Source organism: Gossypium hirsutum, chromosome A13 (assembly GCF_007990345.1).
Source record: "Gossypium hirsutum isolate 1008001.06 chromosome A13, Gossypium_hirsutum_v2.1, whole genome shotgun sequence".
Taxonomy (NCBI): Eukaryota; Viridiplantae; Streptophyta; class Magnoliopsida; order Malvales; family Malvaceae; genus Gossypium; species Gossypium hirsutum.
In genome coordinates this window covers 19,019,969-19,040,690 of record NC_053436.1, presented here as the reverse complement: position 1 = coordinate 19,040,690, position 20,722 = coordinate 19,019,969, and the positions used below count along the sequence as shown (strand labels likewise).

The 20,722-nt window shown below is 33.1% G+C and overlaps 1 protein-coding gene across 5 annotated transcripts; it reads left to right on the top strand.

Moving 5' to 3' along the window:
- The first annotated feature begins 11,541 nt into the window (after positions 1-11,541).
- LOC107893968 (sucrose transport protein SUC3) lies at positions 11,542-19,431 on the top strand. Of its 5 annotated transcripts, XR_001683077.2 has the most exons (16): positions 11,570-12,187; positions 12,929-12,994; positions 13,142-13,240; positions 13,325-13,389; positions 13,490-13,574; positions 13,658-13,691; positions 13,835-13,934; positions 14,058-14,133; positions 14,641-15,006; positions 15,216-15,359; positions 15,526-15,759; positions 15,878-15,941; positions 16,033-16,076; positions 16,369-16,643; positions 17,030-17,275; positions 19,129-19,431. XR_001683077.2 is itself a non-coding variant. In XM_016819129.2 (14 exons), exons 1-14 carry the CDS (start codon positions 11,879-11,881, stop codon positions 16,534-16,536), a joined length of 1,854 nt encoding a protein of 617 aa, XP_016674618.2. In that variant the 5' UTR covers positions 11,542-11,878; the 3' UTR covers positions 16,537-16,850. The 5 variants fall into 5 exon arrangements, 2 of the variants coding, with proteins under 2 accessions (XP_016674618.2, XP_040940958.1); XR_001683076.2 differs by lacking the exons at positions 17,030-17,275; positions 19,129-19,431 and adding an exon at positions 16,880-17,020; XM_016819129.2 differs by lacking the exons at positions 17,030-17,275; positions 19,129-19,431 and having other exon boundaries at positions 11,542-12,187; positions 16,369-16,850.
- Positions 19,432-20,722: the final 1,291 nt, after the last annotated feature.

The following is a 20,722-nucleotide window of genomic DNA, read 5'->3' as shown; positions in this document are numbered from 1 at the left end:
TTTATTCATACTTTTCTGAACCGAGACTTATCATAATCAAAATTTTACCCAAATACCTTCAATCACCTTGAACATGGTCGGTATAGCTCGGTTGGAGAGTACCTTTGTCTAAATAATACGGCGCTCTTACACATCGGGAGACATCACACTATCACAGATCCGTGGCATGTATAACTAGACTTTTACACAAGCTAGGTTAGTTTGAGAACTGACTAAACCATAGCTCTGATACCACCAAATGTAACACCTATTACCCATATCCAAGGCCGGAACAGGATACGAGGCAATACCAGACTTAACCATACGCATAGACGAAAACCGAGCCATAAAATTTTATTTAATTCAAAACTTTTTGAACACATGAATAGACTCATATTTAAAGACATATAACGTGGCATAAATGAGCACTTACACAACCATAATCATGCAATAACAAACAAATCTAAGTATATCATCACTTCAAAACATAAGACATGGCATGATTAATTAAACTTACAAACCATAATGGATAAGGACCACATCTCATGATCATATACGATAACTCAATGCAGACCGATACGTATGGTCAAAGTCATAATAATAATACATATCACAAACCAACTTCCTATACATGCCACTCACTTTATATTTCTAATATTTGAATTAATTCTCCCAAAAATGATAGCTTAATAGTGTGATTTTGCCTCCGACGATCTCCAACCCCGAGCCGACTTGCCAAAACTGAAGAAGTAGAGAGGAGGGGTAAGCTTTACACTTAGTAAGTCCATATGAAGTTAATAAGCAATTACCCACATTTTGTTTTGGGTAAAACATCATAATTGTACAATTTACTCTTGTTCAAGTTAAGCTATTTTACCAAGTTACAATTACTAATTCATTTATATCTAGAGCTACGAGACTCCAAATTAAGTTTTGTTAATTTTACTTGAAACTAGACTCATATACCTTTCTCCCATAAAATTTCTAGAATTTTTGGTTGAGCCAATTAGTACAGTTTATTCATTAAAGTTTCCCCTGTTTTGCTGTCCAACAGTTCTGACCTCTCTTCACTAAATATATTTTTCTCATAGTACAGAATTCAGATAATCTTCTCATCTATCTTTTTAGAGAATAAACTCATTAAGGATTTTAATAATATAAATTACAACCCATAATTATTTTTATACAATTTTTAATGATTTTCTCAAATCAAAATAGGGGATCACGAAGTCATTTAGACTCTACCTCACAACAATTTAAATATCTCATAATATAAATTTCGATTGCATATACCATTTTTTTTATGTGAAACTAGACTCATTGTGCTTTAACCTCATATTTTATTCAGCCTCTAATTCAATTTTCACAATTTATTATGAATTTCCAAAAGTGCACCACTATAGTAACCCAAAACGGCCAAGGCTAAATTTACCCATTCATTACTATTATTCACCAAACCATACAATATCATTTCATTCATAATGGTAAGAACACATAATTATGCTTCATAAGCATAAATCCATAATCTTAATGTCATCAAGTATCAAGGACTTATTCCAAATCATGTCATTTTCATAATATTCACCAAATACTATATACATCATAGATCATCACATGTCAAGGCATCACGCATAAGTATAGTGTACATACAACTTGTAACATAACTCAAAGGCATACTCACCAATGGCTTATCTCATTGGGATCATCAATGAATACTTCGCCAAATTACTCGTTGAACACTCGGAATTTAATCGGATACACGGAATGCATGCACATAAGTGCCATGCCCACAACTAGACAAACTCAATAGCCTGCGAAATATATGTGTAGCCAAGCTACCATGTAACCCACCCATAAGTGAACTCGGACTCAACTCAACGAGTTCGGAACTCAAATATCCTAGTGACATGTCACTTGTATCCTAATCTATTCCCAAGGTTCAAACGAGATTTTCCTCAATCACACATCTTTGCTATCTTCTACGGAATGTCGGAACCGATACTTGATAGCATTTCATATTTATCACGTAGCTCACATAATTTGTATATTACTAAATAATAATCCACAAAGCATAATATTTCATTATAATAATCATCATATCATATAAATAACATTAAATTACTTAAAATGACAATTATGTTACTACATTTACACCTGAACTTACATCTCATTTAATATCAAGGCAATAACATTAAATTACACTTTGCATTATTAAAAATCATATGAACGGCAATAACATTAAATTACACATTGCATTATTAAAAATCATATGAACTTACCTTATGCGAAAATGGTCATTTTTACCATTTTGTCCACAACCTGATATTTTCCGATTTTAGCCCGAATTTCGATTTTTCCTTGATCTATCATCTCAAATATAGCCTAATTAGGACTCACATTATTCAAATTAACCCAAAATCATATTTTAGCAAAATTATAATTTTGCCCCTAAACTTTGTCAAAATTACATTTTTCCCCTAGGCTCGTAAATTAAACTTCATCCTATTTCCTTATGTTTTTTGACATGATAATAATTTTTCCCTTCTATAGAAACCTCAAATTCGAACTCTAACATGTACTTATGAACATTAGGTATTTTTACCGATTATGTCGTTTTACTCGTTTTCACGTAAAATCGCTTAGTAAAAGTTGTTTAACACAATTTCAAGCTTCATATTTTACCATAAAACATCAAAATAAACACATTTCACCTATGGGTATTTTTCCAAATATAAACCCTAGGTTAAATTATTGCTAGAATAAGCTTAACCAAGTTACCGGGATTTCAAAAATGTAAAGAACTTTAAAAACGGGACTAGGGAGCACTTATAATCGAGCTTGGGAGTTTGAAAAAACCTTAACCATGGATGATTCTGGTAGAAACGGTTGAATGAAGAAGATGATAGCTAATTTGGCTTATTTCCCTGTTTTAATTCTTTTAATTATTAGTTTACCAAAATACCCCTAACTTAAAAATATTTTATTACACCTGTTTCATGTCTATTTTTGTCCAACAATTAACCAATGGTCTAATTACCATTTAAGGACCCTAAATTTAAAATTTCATAACAATTGGACACCTCTAGTATGTAGGACTCAACTTTTTCACTTTTACGATTTAGTCCTTTTGACTAAATTAAGTGCCCGAACGTCAAAATTTTGGAACGAAATTTTCACGAAATTATTCACTGAAATTGTCAACCATAAAAATATAATAAAAAATAAAATTTTCATCATCAGATTTGTGGTCCCGAAACTACTGTTCCAACTAGGCCCAAAATCAAGGTGTTATAGCATTAGTCAAGCCAAAGGGCATGACGAGGAACTCATAATATCCATATCTCATCTAACAAGCAGTCTTCGGTACATTTTGCTCTTTAACTCTCAACTGATAATAACCAGACCTCAACTCTATGTTGGAGAACACCGTGGCTCCCTTTAACTGGTCGAATAAATCTTCTATCCTTGGCAAAGGATACTTGTTCTTCACTGTTGCCTTATTGAGATGTCTATAGTCGATACATAACCTCATCGACCCCGGGGCACCCCACGGTGAATAACTTGGTCTCTCAAAGCCCTTATCCGTTAACTTTTTCTAGTGTACCTTCAACTTTTTCAATTCTGTAGGAGTCATCCTATACGGAGCAATAGAAATAAGTGACGTGTCCGGTACCAACTCGATTCCAAACACTACTTCCCTCACCGGAGGTAATCCGAGCAATTCCTCCAAAAATACATCTGTAAATTCACAAACTACCGGTACCAATTCGATCTTCGACTCAGACACCTGAGTGTTCAACACAAAGGCAAGATGTGTCTCACATCCTTTTCTCAAATATTTTTCAGCGGTCAAAGATGTTACTATTACAGGGAAACTATTCGACTCATCTAGTCTAACCCGAATAACATTTCGTCTTCACATTTCAACTCAATAACTTTTCTCCCACAATCCACTACAACACTATGAGAAGTCAACCTATCCATCCCAAAGATTATATCAAATTCATTAAACGGCAATAACATCAAGTTAGCTGGAAAACAATGTCCTTAATTGCCAAAGGACAATTTCTACACACTTGGTTTACAAACACATGTTTTCCTAAGGGGTTGGACACTTTTATCACAAATTCAGTGGACTCTACTAGCATGCTCACATGAGGTATCAATTCCATACAAATATAGGAGTGGGTCGACCCCGGGTCAATTAAAGCAATAATAGATATTTCATGGATAGAAAAGGTACTAGTAATCACGTCAGGAGACTCTGCCTCTTCATGGGTATGAATAGCATAAGTCCTTGTAGGCGCTCTACCCTCATACCTCACTGCATCATCTCTTCATGCACCTCTGTTAGTAGCCCTACTTCCAGGGTTCTTTTGTGGTCTACCCCTCAATAGGGCACTACTTGCCTTCGCTTCTTGCTTTTTCTCTCCCTCTTCCATTTCGGGGCAGTCTCGAATGAAGTGATCTAGTGACACACATTTAAAACACCCTCTTTCTTTACCTTGGCACTCGCCGAAATGACGTCTACCACATTGCAAACATTCTGGCTTATTTGGCCGAGCACTACCGACACTCGCGATAGAAGTAGTCTGAGATCTAGAAGTTGCATTCTGCCGGTTCTTGTTTCTATTAGAAAACCCATCGAAGCATTCGATCGGGTAGTAAACTCTCTTGATCTTTTAGATGAGGATTGATGTGATTTCCCCATCTATTAGAAAACCCACTGAAGCATTCGATCGGGTAGTAAACTCTCTTGATCTTTTTGAAGAGAACTGATGTGATTTCCCCATCTGTCTCTTCTTTGAATCCCGCGACTCAATAGCCGCTTTCCTCCTTTCTTTTACTAGCTCTTCTACTTTGCACGCTCTCTCAATGAGCACTTCAAACTATCTTATCTCTAAAATACCAACATACACTAGGATATTTTCATTTAGACCATCCTCAAACCTTTTGCACATAACAGCTTCCGAAGACACGCACTCCCGCGCGTATTTATTGAGCCTCACGAATTCACGCTCATATTTCGTCACTGCCATTCGGCCTTGCTTTACCACTAGGAATTCGTTCCTCTTTTGATCTATGAATCTTTGGCTAATATACTTTTTCCAGAACTCTTCCAAGAAGAATTCTCAAGTGATTCTCTCTCGTGGCATAATGGACACGAGAGTATTCCACCACTGATACGCTAAATCCCGTAAGAGTGACACTGCACACTTCACACACTCTTCAGGTGTGTATGATAGTTCATCGAATACCCTAATAGTATTTTCCAACCAAAATTCTACTATTTCTGGGCCATCATCTATACTAGCCTGAAATTCCTCAACCCATTGTTTCGGGATCTTATCCACTGGAGGTTTCTCTCTCCTAAACATATCCGCGCCTCACAGAGCTACCGGGGCATACTGAGGGATCGAAGGAGGTGGGGGAGGTGGAGTGTTCAGGTTCTCACGGACGAACTCCGTGTACCAAGCATCCATCATTCGGAGATAGGCTTCCCTAGCCCCTCCGTATTGGCCCATAGTCACAGGCTCACTCTCAATTGGCGCGGTCCCTTCGACGGGAGCTGGTGCATTACTCTCCACATCATCCGCCGTATCTTTATCAGGATCCATTTACTATATGAAAGTACAATTTATAATCATCAAAAGTCGTCACACTATCAATATATAATTATGGCATGTATAGCTAGACTCGTACTCTCGCTAGGTTAGTCCTAGAACTGACTAAATCATAGCCCTGATACCACTAAATGTAACACCCCATACCCGTATCCTACGCCGAGGCAGGATACGAGGCGTTACCTAACTTGAACTCATCCTTACAACCAATTCCGAGTCTTCATGACTTGGAAATTTTAAAACTTTCTTAAACTTATCAATACATTCTTAATATGGATTTACAAGGCCCAAAACACACATCGAAAATCATTCGAGACCAATCCGAGTCCTTTTGACAACAATAGGAAAACGTCACTTAACACAGGGGGCACACGCCCGTGTGAGAGGGGCAACACACTCGTGTGAGCATTCCAACATGGCCGTGCTAATGGCCCGTGTGAGACTAAGCAAGACAAGGACATGCCCATGTTCTCCACCTGTGTGGAATTAATTCGAAATGCACACCTACAGGGATTTTCACACGGCCTGGCACACGCCCGTGTCCTTCACATAGCCATGACACTCCTGTGCCTTAGCCCGTGTGCAAATACCTGGACATTCTGTTTCTGACGTTAGCAACCCAAAAATGTCAGACGTCCAAGGCACAAGCCCGTGTGCCTACTCGTATGGACAATATAAGGCTATTTACCAAGCCCCATTGCCACCCTTACATATGTAGTTCTATACAAATACCAACCAATACCAAAACAAGCATAATTCCTATAACCAAATCAGCCACAATAGACATCCATTCAACCATGATAATGTATCTTTTATAAATTCAAAATAAATGTTAGCCATTATTCAAGGCTTAATACAATTTGAAGGGTTTCCAACCCAAGCCAATACATATGGCCAAACCTCAATGACACAAAATAATAAAGTCTAAGTCCTATACATGCCATATTCAAAAATGTAAATCCAACTATACCGAATGCTTCAGTTAATATTGTGATCGATAACTCTGACTTTCGGTGATCCTTGAGCTAGTTAGGCGGCATTGTAAGGAAATGAAAAGGGAATGGAGTAAGCATAACAGCTTAGTAAGTTGCATATAAGTAAGTATACAACAACAATTTATCAAAAATCAACATGCTCATAACACCAAGGTAGGCATAAGCATAACTTACTCATTACCATCTATACAAGTCACATATATATATTGAGCTCATATCTCATATGTACCTGAAACACTCACAACACGGTTATACTTTCCTCATTAGCTTAAGAACATAACTTTTACCATTGAACCATTTGGAATACTACCAGATATTATATAAGCCTCAAGCATAGGATAAGGTGCCAATGCCATGTCCTAGACACGGTCTTACACTGGCTCTTATCTCAAGTCGATGCCATGTCCCAGACATGGTCTTACATTGATTATCATCTCATAGTCAATGCATGTCCCAGACATGTCTTACACTGGCTTACGTCTCAAGGTCGATGCATGTCCCAGACATGTCTTACACTAGCCCTCGTCTCAATGCCGATGCCATGTCCCAGACTTGGTCTTACACTAGCTCTCATAATGTAGCCAATGCATGTCCCAGACATGTCTTACACTAGCTCATACACGAATGACCCAAATGTCATGGCATGAATATCCAATTTACTTCCTAAGGTTCCAACGGAAATTCTACTATCTCATTTATCATTATACATTCTCGATTCCAAAATCAAGCAATTTATGCTGTAATAATTTAAGCACATATAATTAACAATGTAGTTGTATTATTTACATACAACTTACATCGGATTACAAAATGTGGCGACTAGTCGGTTTTGTCGTTTTGCTTGCCTTTCCCCCGATCTAGGTTCAAACTTGGTATTTCTTGATCTATAATAACAAAATGCACTTATTAAGTCACTTTATCAATCTAAGCACTCAACAATTCACATTTGTGGTAAATGACCATTTTACCCCTCGGCCCGAAAATCAATTTTTATAGAATTTATTTATTTCTCAAGACTAGCTGAACCTCTTTGATTCTTATAGAAACTCTAAATTGCCACTATTTCACACATTTTCATCTATTTTACAACTTATGCAAAATGGTCCCTTTAGGTGTTTTCATGCTAACACCTTTCACAAAAGTTATTTATGTCACACCCAAGACTCATATTCTTCCATAAAATTTTAGAAAACACCCTAGATGCTCTCATGGAAAAACCCTAGACTTTCAACCATTTTTCAAAATACACCCCTCATTTGAAAGCTCATGCTTCAAGGGTCTCAAAAGTACAAAAACCATCAACAAATGACATGGAAATCACTTACTTGTGAGTGCTTCAAGTTGCTGAAAATTTTAAGCTTTCAAACCCCCTTTAATGGCTAATTTTTGGTAGATAAAGAAGATGAAAAAGGGATGATATCATCCTTCCTTTATTTATTTCTATTTTAGTAAAAAATAAGCCACCTAACTCACTAAATTTGAAAATTTTGTCTGCTCTTTGACTCTATGGCCGGCTATGCTTTCTTTTAAGGGTTTAATTGCCCTTTAAAATCCTCTAATTTTTATTCTCTAATAAAATAACACCTTTACCTATCAAATTAGGACTTTTGCACTTTATGCAATTTAGTCTTTTTTTCGCAATTGCTCACAAATGTTAAAATTAGCTCACCAAATTTTTCATGCACTATCATAAACATGCTATGACTCTATTTTAATAATAAAATAATTTCTCTGACTTCGAATTTGTTGTCTCGAGACTACTATTCTGACTAGCCCCCAAAATTGGGCTGTTACAAGACTCATCGCCTCGACAAATAGACGACATCACTCCCGATGATACGATCGCTCTTCGTCTCGATGAACAAACTCTACGTCATGATATAGCAACGTGTTCCTCAAGTTTCATGATTTTCTTCTTTTAGTTCAACTTTGTTTTAGTTTCCCACTTCAACTCTGATTAACCTAGGGATATTCTAGTCATATAAGCTATAAATTTCAGCCTATAACTAGGCCCTTTTCTACCGTAGAAAGATTAACCTATAAAAAATTTAAGTAATAACTTTTACAAGCTTTCTTTAAAGGTTCTTATTTTTGGCTTTTGGGGTTTAATTTTTATCTCTATCTTTATACTATTTACTTTTTGACGATTTAAAGAAATTATCTTTGACCGTGATTTTTTTATCTTTTCGGAATGAGTTTTTCTATGTAAAAATTCTATGTTCTTCTTTTCAATTTTTTCATTATTTTTCACACAAGTATATCCGGTTCAATTGATTCAATCTCTAAACAAAAAATAATGAAATAAATAAGTAAAAATTCATTAAAAAAATAAAATAAATAATTATCCCTTACATAAACCACCTTGAAATTTGTTTGTCAATGGTTGGCTATTGTTTTAATAGCCTGCTTTGTCCGTAGACTTGACTCAAAATTCCATTTGTCGGTGGTTTCCTTTTTCCATCTCAATAAATAAACGATCCTGATTTAACATTCTGATACGTGATATTCGTGACAGGTTTTAAATATTTATAATGAATCGTTCTTAAAACTAACTATTATCACAATGAAGGCAAATGTACCTATCGAACAGTAGTATAGCTTTAGCAAAACTGGATTATCGAACCCAAAGGAACTAAAAGTACTAGTATCAACTTTCTTTTTATTATCTAGCCTAAAAAATAAAAGGGTTTTGTTTATCTAACTAATTAACTAAACTAAGAAATCACAGAAAAGAAATTTGGGGAAAATACTTTTTGTAAAACTCGATTGATTAAGACAATACCTAAGGAAAAATCCACCTAGACTTCACTTGTTATTTGAGTTTGAATCAGACGACTTATTCATTCAACTTGTTCCGTAGAGATCTCTAAGTTAGATTATTATCTCTTTCGAGACTAACAACGTCTAACCCTAGATTGAATAATTGAAATCTCTTTCTAATTAACGCCCTAGGGTTGCATTAACTCGATCTATGGATCCCCTTATTAGGATTCACCCTAATTCGGCAAAATCTTGTCACCCTATCTCTAGGCACGCAACCAACTCCGCTTAATTATGACAAATTTAATCTTAGACAGGGTCTATTCCTTCTCTGAATAAGAGCTTAACGTGAATCAATATGCTGGAATATCAAAACAAGAATTAAGAACACATAATTAAGAACAATTCAAATATTTATCATACAATTCAGATAATAATAACAAGATCTGTCTTAGGTTTCATTCCCCTTAGGTATTTAGGGGTTTTAGTTCATACTAATGAAAGAACACATCTCAAAAGAATAAAAATAACAAAACATAAGAAAACCCAAAACTCCTGAGGGAATTTGAAGGGAGATCTTCAGCCTTGATGGTGAATTCGGCTTCTGAGATGGATCGATTGGCTTTCCTTGAGCAATTCCTTTCTTCCTCCCCTCCGTCCCCTCATCTAAGTGCCTCCTCAGGTGTTTAAATAGGCTTTGGAATGCCTAAGAGCCCTTAAAATTGGCCTTTTCCGAATTGGACTAAACTTGGGCTCGGCAGGGACACGCCCGTGTGCGATTGCTTAAGGCCGTGGTCAAGGCTGTTAAATGGGCACGGGCGTGTGATCTACTCGTGTCAATCATGCTTTGACCTTGCCAAAGGGACACGGCCATGTGGTCCGCCCGTGTGAGGAAGTCTAGGCCGTGTTGATTTCGTACGTTGGCCCATTTTCTCTGTTTTTGGCCTGTTTCTCGGTCCTTTCACTCTCCTATGCTCACCTAAGTATAAAACATGAAATTAAGGCATTAGGAGCATCGAATTCACCAATTTTAAGAAAAAATCATCCATAAAATGTGCTAAGCATGGGATAGAAATATGTATGAATTACGGTTTATCACATTCCGTCGTCGTTTCTTATCTTTGGTGTCAACTTTTGAAATTTGATCTCTAAGGCTTGTCATCATTATTAGTAAAAAACTAGAAAGTGGACACCACACTTAAAAAGATCCATCTTATAAAAAATAGGTTAATTTCATAAGATGTTCTCAAAACATGATCTAAATTTAAATTAGTCTTTAAATTTTAAAGTGTTCTAATTAAATTCTTAAAGCATCAATATTGTATCAATCAGGTCCCCTTGTTAGTTTAATCAATAGCTTGAACATAGTTGTTGTATCAAAATTAGCATAGAATATACTTAAAACATGTGGATCAAATTGTAAACTTATATACCTACTAAATAAACATGTTTAAAATATAAATATTAAAAAAATTGTTGGTACTTTCTAATTTTTTCCCTTTTTAACACATTAAATAAAAAAAATGTTATGTGATAGATACAAACATATTTATAATTTGATTCATATATTTTAAATATGTTCCACGTCGATTTGAGTAAAAGAAAGGACTTGACTTATACAATGTTAATAATTTAATGATCCAATTAAAATGTTTTAGCCAACTGTATAAAGGAGTAATGGTTAAGATTGTTTCAAGGATAGGATTCAAATCTTGTTAATTTAATTCCTCTCTCTAATTTGTAAGGTAAAAATAAAATAAAATATTTTTGAATTTTAAAAATTAACTAATAAAAGTATTATAGAGATTCTTGTACTAGGAATTAAATTATATTTTACCCCACTACTAAAAAATAGGCAAATTAGTCCTTATACATTCGATCAAAGAGTAAATTGTTCTGATAAAAAATTTACCCATCTCTATTGTTAAAACTAGTCCTTGTATGTCAAAATGAGGTATACATGGCATGCCACATGTAATTAACTAGTTATTTTGTCAGGCATGCCAATTTTTAACAGTAGAAATGGATGAAATTATTAAAAAAATTACTTTTTAATCTAATGTACAAGAATTAATATACCCATTTTTAATAAAGAGGGACAAAATATAATTTGACTCCAAATACAAAGCTCTATATGCTACTTTTACCGAAATTAATTTGAATTCCTTCGTTGGAATTAACCCAAGAAATCACAAAACGCAACCGCATTAAGGAAGATGTGACGTACCAAAGAAGAGCCAGAAGCGCGAGGGAACGAGCGACCGTAGTCCTTTCTAATATTGCAAAATTCCTTCACACCCGCCCAAATTTGACCTTTTTAACTTTAATCTCCTTTTCTTCTCTTGCTCTAGCAATTTAGATCTAAATTTTAATATACAAAAAGAGAACAATTTTATTTTCATTTTTCAATTTTCAATTTTCAATTTTTTCTTTTTTCATGGTATATTCAAAAGTTTTAATGTGAAAGGTTTTAATTGAGTTAACTAGTGGAGGATAACCAGCGGCTGAGTCAAAGAGGCTATGGCAGGAACGAGTGACTCAGTTTCTGTCAAGGTTCCTTACAGGAACTTAAGGAAAGATTCGGAAGTTGAAATGATCGACGATCCATATCATCGTCGGATCGATCTAAATTCGTCTCCTGGCTCTCCTTCAACTTCTGCTTCGCCGCCTTCGGCTAGATTTCCCAACGGAAACTCTAACTTATCGTCGCCGATCCACGTTAGATCTAAGGATTGTAGCTTGATAACTCTCGCTCTTAGTTGTACGATCGCCGCCGGGGTTCAATTTGGTTGGGCTTTGCAACTTTCGCTTTTGACTCCTTACATTCAGGTCCTTTTTTTGTGTGTGTTTTCCCTTAATACTTTTTTTATTTTTAAGTAACGGAGAAAATTAGGTTATTTACTATGCATGTTGTTAATTTTGAACTCTGTGCAATGTGTTTGAATTAGATCAGTGTTATTATTAGATGGCATGTTGTGCTTTGCTTTTGTTAATTTTATGAAATAGAAATAAAAGAATATCAGCGCCAAGTACTCTTTTGTTGATATTTTTGAATCATCAATTAGAAAGTATACACTGCAATACTTTTTCTTTATTGTTTAGTCGGTAATTTGCCTAATTTTCATGGATTTTTAGAAAGAATTTTGGGTGCAATTACAATTTGGAAAAGAAAGATTATGGCGTGAGAGAAAAACTCTTTATATAATTTCTTTCTATTTCTTCTCATAATTTCTAGAAATACTTGTAATTTTTAACATATCATAGAAGGCCCTCGCAGTGTTTGAAAAGGAATAAAAAAAAAAAGGAGTAAAAGGCTAGAATGCTTTTGCTTTGTTGATTATTGTCGTTCTTCTGAGAAAAGAAGAAAAAGTATGGCCATTGTTCGAAGAACATGTTTTAATCATAAAGTAATTCTCAAAATATTTTGTGAAACTGGGTAACATTATCTTTGTATTTATTTATTTTTTATTAGCCTCAGCCTTGATTCCTTTTCAACTGCTCTGAGCTTCTTTTGAGCTTATGGTGCATTTCCCTTGTTGTTTGACCATTCATATTGGCTGATTCATGCAGACACTTGGAATAGAGCATGCTTTTTCTTCGTTCATTTGGCTTTGTGGTCCAATAACTGGTCTTGTGGTAGGTGATGGGAACCATATTACATATAAATTTATATTGATGCCCTGTTCATTATTATGGTGGTGCAATAATTGATGTAAATGACTACACTTAAAAGATTGCTGTCTTTATATGTGATCTATTGAGTTGTTTTTATTTTGATCTTAGGTTCAACCTTGTGTCGGTATTTGGAGTGATAAATGCACTTCAAAATATGGAAGGAGACGGCCTTTTATCCTTGCTGGATCATTCATGATCTCTCTTTCTGTAAGCATTGAAGTGTTACATAATTCATTCTTATATACTATGTTTCTGGGTTTTATATCTGCTAAACTAAATTTTGTAATTTAGGTGATAATAATCGGATTTTCTGCAGACATTGGATACATTTTAGGTGATACGAAGGAGCATTGCAGGTATCATTTTCTGCTTTGATTTCTTCTATTCTTTTCTGGCACCCCCTGTCTCCCAAAAGAAAAATAGAAAGATATTGACCAAATAATGTATGCAATGCAGTACATTTAAAGGTACACGAACGAGGGCGGCTTTTGTCTTTGTTATTGGATTCTGGATGTTGGATCTTGCTAACAATACAGTGCAGGTAAGCCATCCATGGTGATTTTTTCTTACTTTCAAGTTTTCTGTTGTATAAGTTTGTGAATGATAGAATTTTTATTTTCTTAGGGACCAGCTCGTGCCCTTCTGGCTGATCTATCAGGTGAACTTCTTTCTTAAGAAAATGGAAACAATTTAGTCTGTACATGGTAACATTGTGACGTTTAGTTTTGATGCCTCTAATTTACGAGGTTGTATAATTTTACACTTCTTTGATACTGTGCATGACAAGATGCTGGATGACAGGTCCTGATCAGCACAATTCTTCAAATGCCATATTTTGCTTATGGATGGCTGTTGGAAACATCTTGGGGTTTTCGGCTGGTGCTAGTGGGAGTTGGCATCGGTAAAAATGTTTCCACCTGTTTTTACTGTGATGAAACAAACAATTATGGAGACCCAAGTTTTCTGTTTCATCTTATACTGCATTTAAATTTTGATCTAATCCTTATAAATGATCTCAATACAGGTGGTTTCCTTTCTTGGAAAGTAGAGCTTGCTGTGAAGCCTGTGCCAATCTTAAGGCAGCATTTCTTGTCGCTGTTGTAAGTAGCATTATGCATTGAAGTTTCACAAGGATAAATCTCTGTAGGATGTTATAGTGATATTCACCTCCTAAGTAGTACTTTCAGTACCCCCTTTTTTTTTGGTCAATTTATGGCTTGAATCATGGTACGTCACTTAGACATTGTTATCGATTCTTTAGACAAAGTATGCTAAGATGAGCATGACATTTACTATGATTGAAACTATTGATCCGAAATTCCATTTTCTTTGCATTTTGTGGACCACTAGTTTAATTTATCAATATCATGCTGATTCAATGAGCTACAAAAATCATTTTCCTTGTTCATGTATTTTCAGGAGTTGACCTAGAATTAGTTATTGATGCTACTGTATAAGATTAACAATGAAGTTGTTGTGTAGATTCTCTAATATATTTGAGTTTGTTTGAATGCTAATTTTGAGCATTCTGCGGTTGCACATGTTTCCTGACACTTTATTTGATGCCATCCTGTATGAGTTCAAAAAATCATTTGGCATTTGTGCAGGTATTTCTCTTCTTTTGTACTGCTGTGACTATATTGTTTGCTAAGGAGGTTCCGCTTCCACCGCCAGCAAACGAATCGACCCATATATCTGATTCTGCACCTTTGTTGGATGATTCCACACAAAATGGCTTTCAACACTCAAATTCAAAATCTGATGTGTCCGCTGTTGCCAATGCTAACAGAAGCACCGCTGAAAATGGATATGAGCGAGTTTCAAAATCAAGACATGCTAACTTGAAAGATACAAATGTTCAAAATGAAGTTTTCGGTGATGGGCCTGGAGCCGTATTGGTCAACTTATTAACCAGTTTAAGGCATTTACCGCCTGCAATGCACTCGGTTCTTATTGTTATGGCTCTCAGTTGGGTAAGTCTCAACAATTTGTTCTCTGCATTACATTTTATTTTTGAATTGCCATTGAGCCTAATATCTGTTGATTGATAGTAGACAGTTAAGGGTTGTTAGCATTTGTCTGATAGTTGCCTTCAATTTCACAACCCTTTCCTTTCCTTTCCCCCATGGGAAGCAAACATTAATTATTGTTGTTTTCATGTCTATTTGTATCTTATTTGCAGCTTTCCTGGTTCCCATTCTTTTTATTTGATACGGATTGGATGGGAAGAGAAGTATACCATGGCGATCCAAAAGGGAATGCTGCTGAAATAAAGTTGTATGATCAAGGTGTCAGAGAAGGTGCATTTGGTTTGCTATTAAATTCTGTAAGAACTCAAAATTGTGCACCAATTGCTAGTTTTTAGATTTTTCGTTCTTTTGCTCCATCTGTGGCATTAATGTAATATATTGTTCCTTGAGGGCTGTAGGTGATTTGATCTCTTCTTTACTCATTTAACAAAGTTTTTATATTTCTGTTAAATTTTGGTGTAGGTTGTTCTGGGGGTTAGTTCGTTCCTTATTAGACCTATGTGTCGACGGATGGGGTCAAGACTTGTTTGGGCAACAAGCAACTATACTGTATTTGCCTGTATGGCCATTACAGCTATCATTAGTTTGGTATCTGTCAAAGAATATACTCAAGGGATCGAACATGTAATTGGTGGGAGTGCAGCAATCAGGATTGCTGCCTTGGGTGTTTTCACCCTTCTTGGCTTTCCTCTGGCTGTATGTATCAAATGACTGGGAGTAAATTTCTATAAAATTTCTATATCCTGCCATTTTTGTTTAAAAAACTGATGCACTTTTTAAAAACTAATTTGTTTTTTTCTCTTTGTTCTTGTAGATTACCTATAGTGTTCCATTTTCTGTTACAGCAGAGTTGACTGCAGATTCTGGTGGTGGCCAAGGTTTATATCTCAATTATCTTTTCTAGTGTGTTTCTGCTTTATGCAGTTGCCAAATTTGGAAAATGTTGTAAGAATCTGCATGTTTTTTCAGGATTGGCAATTGGAGTTTTGAACCTTGCAATTGTCATTCCACAGGTACAGAATTAGACATGTTGGTAGATATTGTTCTTGTTATTACTGAAGATTTCTTGCTACTTCAGATGATTTCTTTTTTTCATAGTTCATATGGTCTAACCTAAATTGAGTTCCAAATATCTGAGTATTTTGAGTGCCTGTATTTAAAAAAGTTTGTATTCTGGTGATATTTTGGGTAAATAAAGCGAAATGTTGATTGTATTGTAAATTGAAACTTGTATTGTTTGTTCTCAGTTAGTCAATTTTAGTAAAAGCTGAATTTTAATGTATTATTGAATATTGATTTTATCAGATGATTGTATCTCTTGGTGCGGGTCCATGGGATGCTCTATTTGGTGGAGGAAATATACCGGCCTTTATTTTGGCTTCCTTCTGCGCTCTGGCTGCAGGGGTTATTGCAACTCTTAGGCTGCCTGATCTGTCAAGTTCCTTCAAGTCATCTGGTTTTCATTTTGGATAAGGATTCAAATGGCCTATATTGGGTGACTACCACTCTGTATATTATACTTGGCAACCATGAAAATACTGCCATGTGTTTTCAGGGGATGGCTCTAACATGATTTGTAGGTATATTTTTCATATTAAAATCTATGCATATTATGTATCCAGATTCATTCATTCCCCCACTTCGTTGGTACATGTACTTTATGCAGAGTGTAAATTTCGAGTTAGCATATTGAAAAATATATACATAATCAGGATTATCGGTGTCTTATGTACTTTGGTAGCTATACTTACCTTTCTCACATCATAAAGATCGTTTCCTTTGTTTCTTATTGTTATTGTCATTTTCTATTTTCTAGAATTGTAGCCTGATAAAAAGTTTAGAGGGCCCCGTTATCATCAAGCAGTAGCCGTTTATGATGTGGATGATTTAACAGCATATACATCTAGCTTATTCCGGTTCTGCAACTTTTATGTCTGGATTCTTGACCGCTTCTGTGTGTGTGTAGTGATGGCGTTATTATGTTGAGCATCCACTTGCTTCATAGAATAGATGTAGCTCTTCTTTCTGTTTTAAGTGGGCAAGCATACAGCAGCTGTTTAGGGGCTGGCATCTGTGGATGACATGTGATGATGTGCAGACCTGAACTTGCTACCTAACAGAAACAGCAGGCTTCATTCTGTAAAAGGAGGAATGTCTTCTTCCCTGATTCCCCACTTAACTCTGACTGTTTCTAGACGTGTCCTTAAGCCAGGTTTGCTGCACTTCTGAACCAGCTCCCTTATAATTAAATTTTTTCACTGGACTCAACGCCTTTGGTTTTGAGAATATACTTCCGTTTTTATATATATTTCCAGAAATATTCTTGTGCGGAATTCTTATGAGAACTGAAAAAACATACTGTATGCAACTATTTTCCTGTCTGAACAACTAATACTAGGATTACTGTGCCTTAGAATTTGCTTGCTCATACTATGTAATAGGTTTGGGTGTTAGGAAGAGGGACTTAGAATAGATTTCTTCTTTGCAAGCAATGAAATGGTAGTTCGAGTATCAAATAAAAGCGCTATAATGACATATGGAATAAGCATATGAGCTAGCCTAGTGGAATTATTTGGTCATGTTTAGAGCTGGCAAACGGGTGGGCTTATTTCGGGCTTGGATTTTTTTTTTGGATTTTCTTGGGCTTGGATCTATTACGAGCTTAAATTTTTTTGAGCTTGGGTCTTTTCAGCTTAGGATTGTTTGGATTCAGGCTCGTATCTAGTCGGGCGAGTTTTAACGGATTCAAATAATTTTAAATTTTATAGATTATAAATATTTTAATTTTGAATATAATAATCTATTTTGCTTTTATATGATGATAACGCAATTCAAATTTGTCTTACAAAAAGTATAAATTATATATATTTAATAAATTTATTTTATGTAAAATAATTAAAGTGATTGTTGTATGTCAATTTATTATTCTATGATATTATATGAATTAACAAAAAATATCTTTTATTGTTCATTATTATATTATATTGACAATTGAATAACTTTTTATCTTTCTTATTAAATGTATAAACCTTTTACTTATATTCTAAAATATTTATTTCAAAAATCAAATATATTATATTAATCGCAAACTTAAATAATATACTCATTATTACTCAAATTCAAAATAAAATAATAGCTTAAGTTTCAAATTCAAAATAAAATGAAATAAACTCAATATCCAAATACAATTTGTAAAGGTTGAAAGCTTAAGTCAAAAATTAATGTAATAAAATTAATATATTTTTTTGAGATAATAATTTTTTAATAATATTTTATATATTGCGAGTTATAATTATAAACATGTATTTTAATATACTAAATTACACATAATTATTAATGTTGTATCTGTTTATTGTAACCTATAATTGAATAATAGCTATATATATTAATACTTATAAAATATATTATTTCATTGTATAATATTGTATCACATACAAACAGAGTAGTACATAATATATTAGTAATTTATATATATATATTTATATATATTAATAATTAAACGTTATAATATCATGTAATATAATTTTTATGTTATTCTATAATATAATAGTAACACATTATATATATTAATTATTATCATATATTATTGTTTAGATATTAAACTGGTTGAAATATGCTTTAATTCCTTATATTTTTCATATATTTGAAAGTTAGCTCTCCTATTATATTATATAATGATATATCATATCATATAGTTTATAAAATATTAATAGTTTATGTATGTGCATCAATGATTAAACATTATAATATAATGTAATATTATATCTTTTATTATAATATATAATATAATAATAATTATACATACATATTATTATACTAGTTGAAATATGCTCTAAGTCTCTATATTTTTTGTACATTTCAAAGTTAGACTTCCTACATTATTATATAATGTTATATCATATCATATAATACTATATCTTTATTATAATTTATATTATAATTGTAGTTATATATGTATTAATATTTTTAGTAATAGTTATATATTATAATATTATTTTATGTATTAGTAATACTAATAAATTAGAATACTAATGATTAAAGTTGAGCTCTCTCGTGTTTTTTTAGATCAAATTTATTTCAAGCTCGGACGAGATTGATATCAGATTCAGGTATATTATGAGTTCAAATTCTGTCCAACTCAAATTTATTATAAATTTAACCTTTTTCAGGCTCAAATCATTAAGGGTGAGTATTCGGATTTGAGCTTGTTTTGTCGGGTCTAGTCATGTCGGATCTTTATTTGTATGGTTGAATGTAAATGCAATTTGTAATGCCATTGCCGTGTGAATGCTGAATTATTTCAATGGTAGCATTCTCAGAATATTGACAAAATAGTACTGCTTTGGTTTGTTTATTTATTTATTTTATTGAGGAAACCATTCATTAGTAGTAAAGTTTGGCTAACGAAGGTGACTGATTTCAGCTTTAGAAATAACTCGTTGAATGCTACATTTCATGTTAAGGGAAGAGTTGTTTGACTGACAAAAAAGGTGAGTTGGCTTTTCTCGTGTATATTATATATATCCTTTGATTAGGTTAGGTCTTGTTGTAGTTTCTCAAAAAAAAAAAAAAAACTTGAATTTAGTTATTATCAGTATATGTTACTACTGGATACCTTTTATAATATCATCACTATAATAATATTATAAATTTATTGTAAATTCGATTTTTTATCTTTTACTTTTTATAAAAAAGTTCCATTTTCAACAATTAAAATAAACTACAAAGTATCATCTATTAAATTAGTTTTTATAACAATCATTTCTCTCAAATTTTAATGAATTTAGTTCTATTATTAAGTGAGATAAAAATAATAAATTTTAATTAATATATTTTTAATAAAATATTTAAATTTTACATAAAAATATATTAATTATATTTATCGATAAAAATAATATTTAATAAATGAAAGTATATTAGTAAATTTTATATATCATTTAAAATAAAAATAAAAGTCAAATATTATTTAAATATTAAATGTTGTTATAGATAATAGAAATTCTATTATACTTGTACATAAGAAAATCACATTTAGAATATGTAACATATCATAAACAATGAAATGGAAAGTTTTGAACTAACAATAATAACACATACGTAACATGGATGAAATTAAAATTTAAAAAATAGTTTAAATTTTAAGTAAAAGAAAATTTTAATAGATAAATATATCATATTAAGAATATTAAATGCATTCCAATTATTTATTGTGGTATTGTTATGTTTTTTAGTTGGTATCGAGTTTATTTGTAACATATACAAATGATGTGGGTGAAAACATTTATGTAATAATATTGATATGTATAAAAAAGTCAAAATAAAGCTTTGATTAAGAAGTAAAAAGATGTTATAAATGTTGGTGGCATGGGGTCAAAGCTCATTATATAGTCTTTTATTAGTTTTATTAAAAATATAAAAAAAACAAAAGTATCAATATAATAATATAAAGTATTTTATTTAATTAAAATAGTGATGGATTGACTTGTGACATCAAATTCGTGACATTTAAAAAATAGTATAAATAACAACTTATCTATAATAGTTAAAATCTTGAGAGACAGATGAAGTTATTATAGAGAAAATTGATTGCATAATGATTGGGTATTAATTAGAATTTATATTTAAATTCAATTATATATAAAAATATAGATTTAGATTT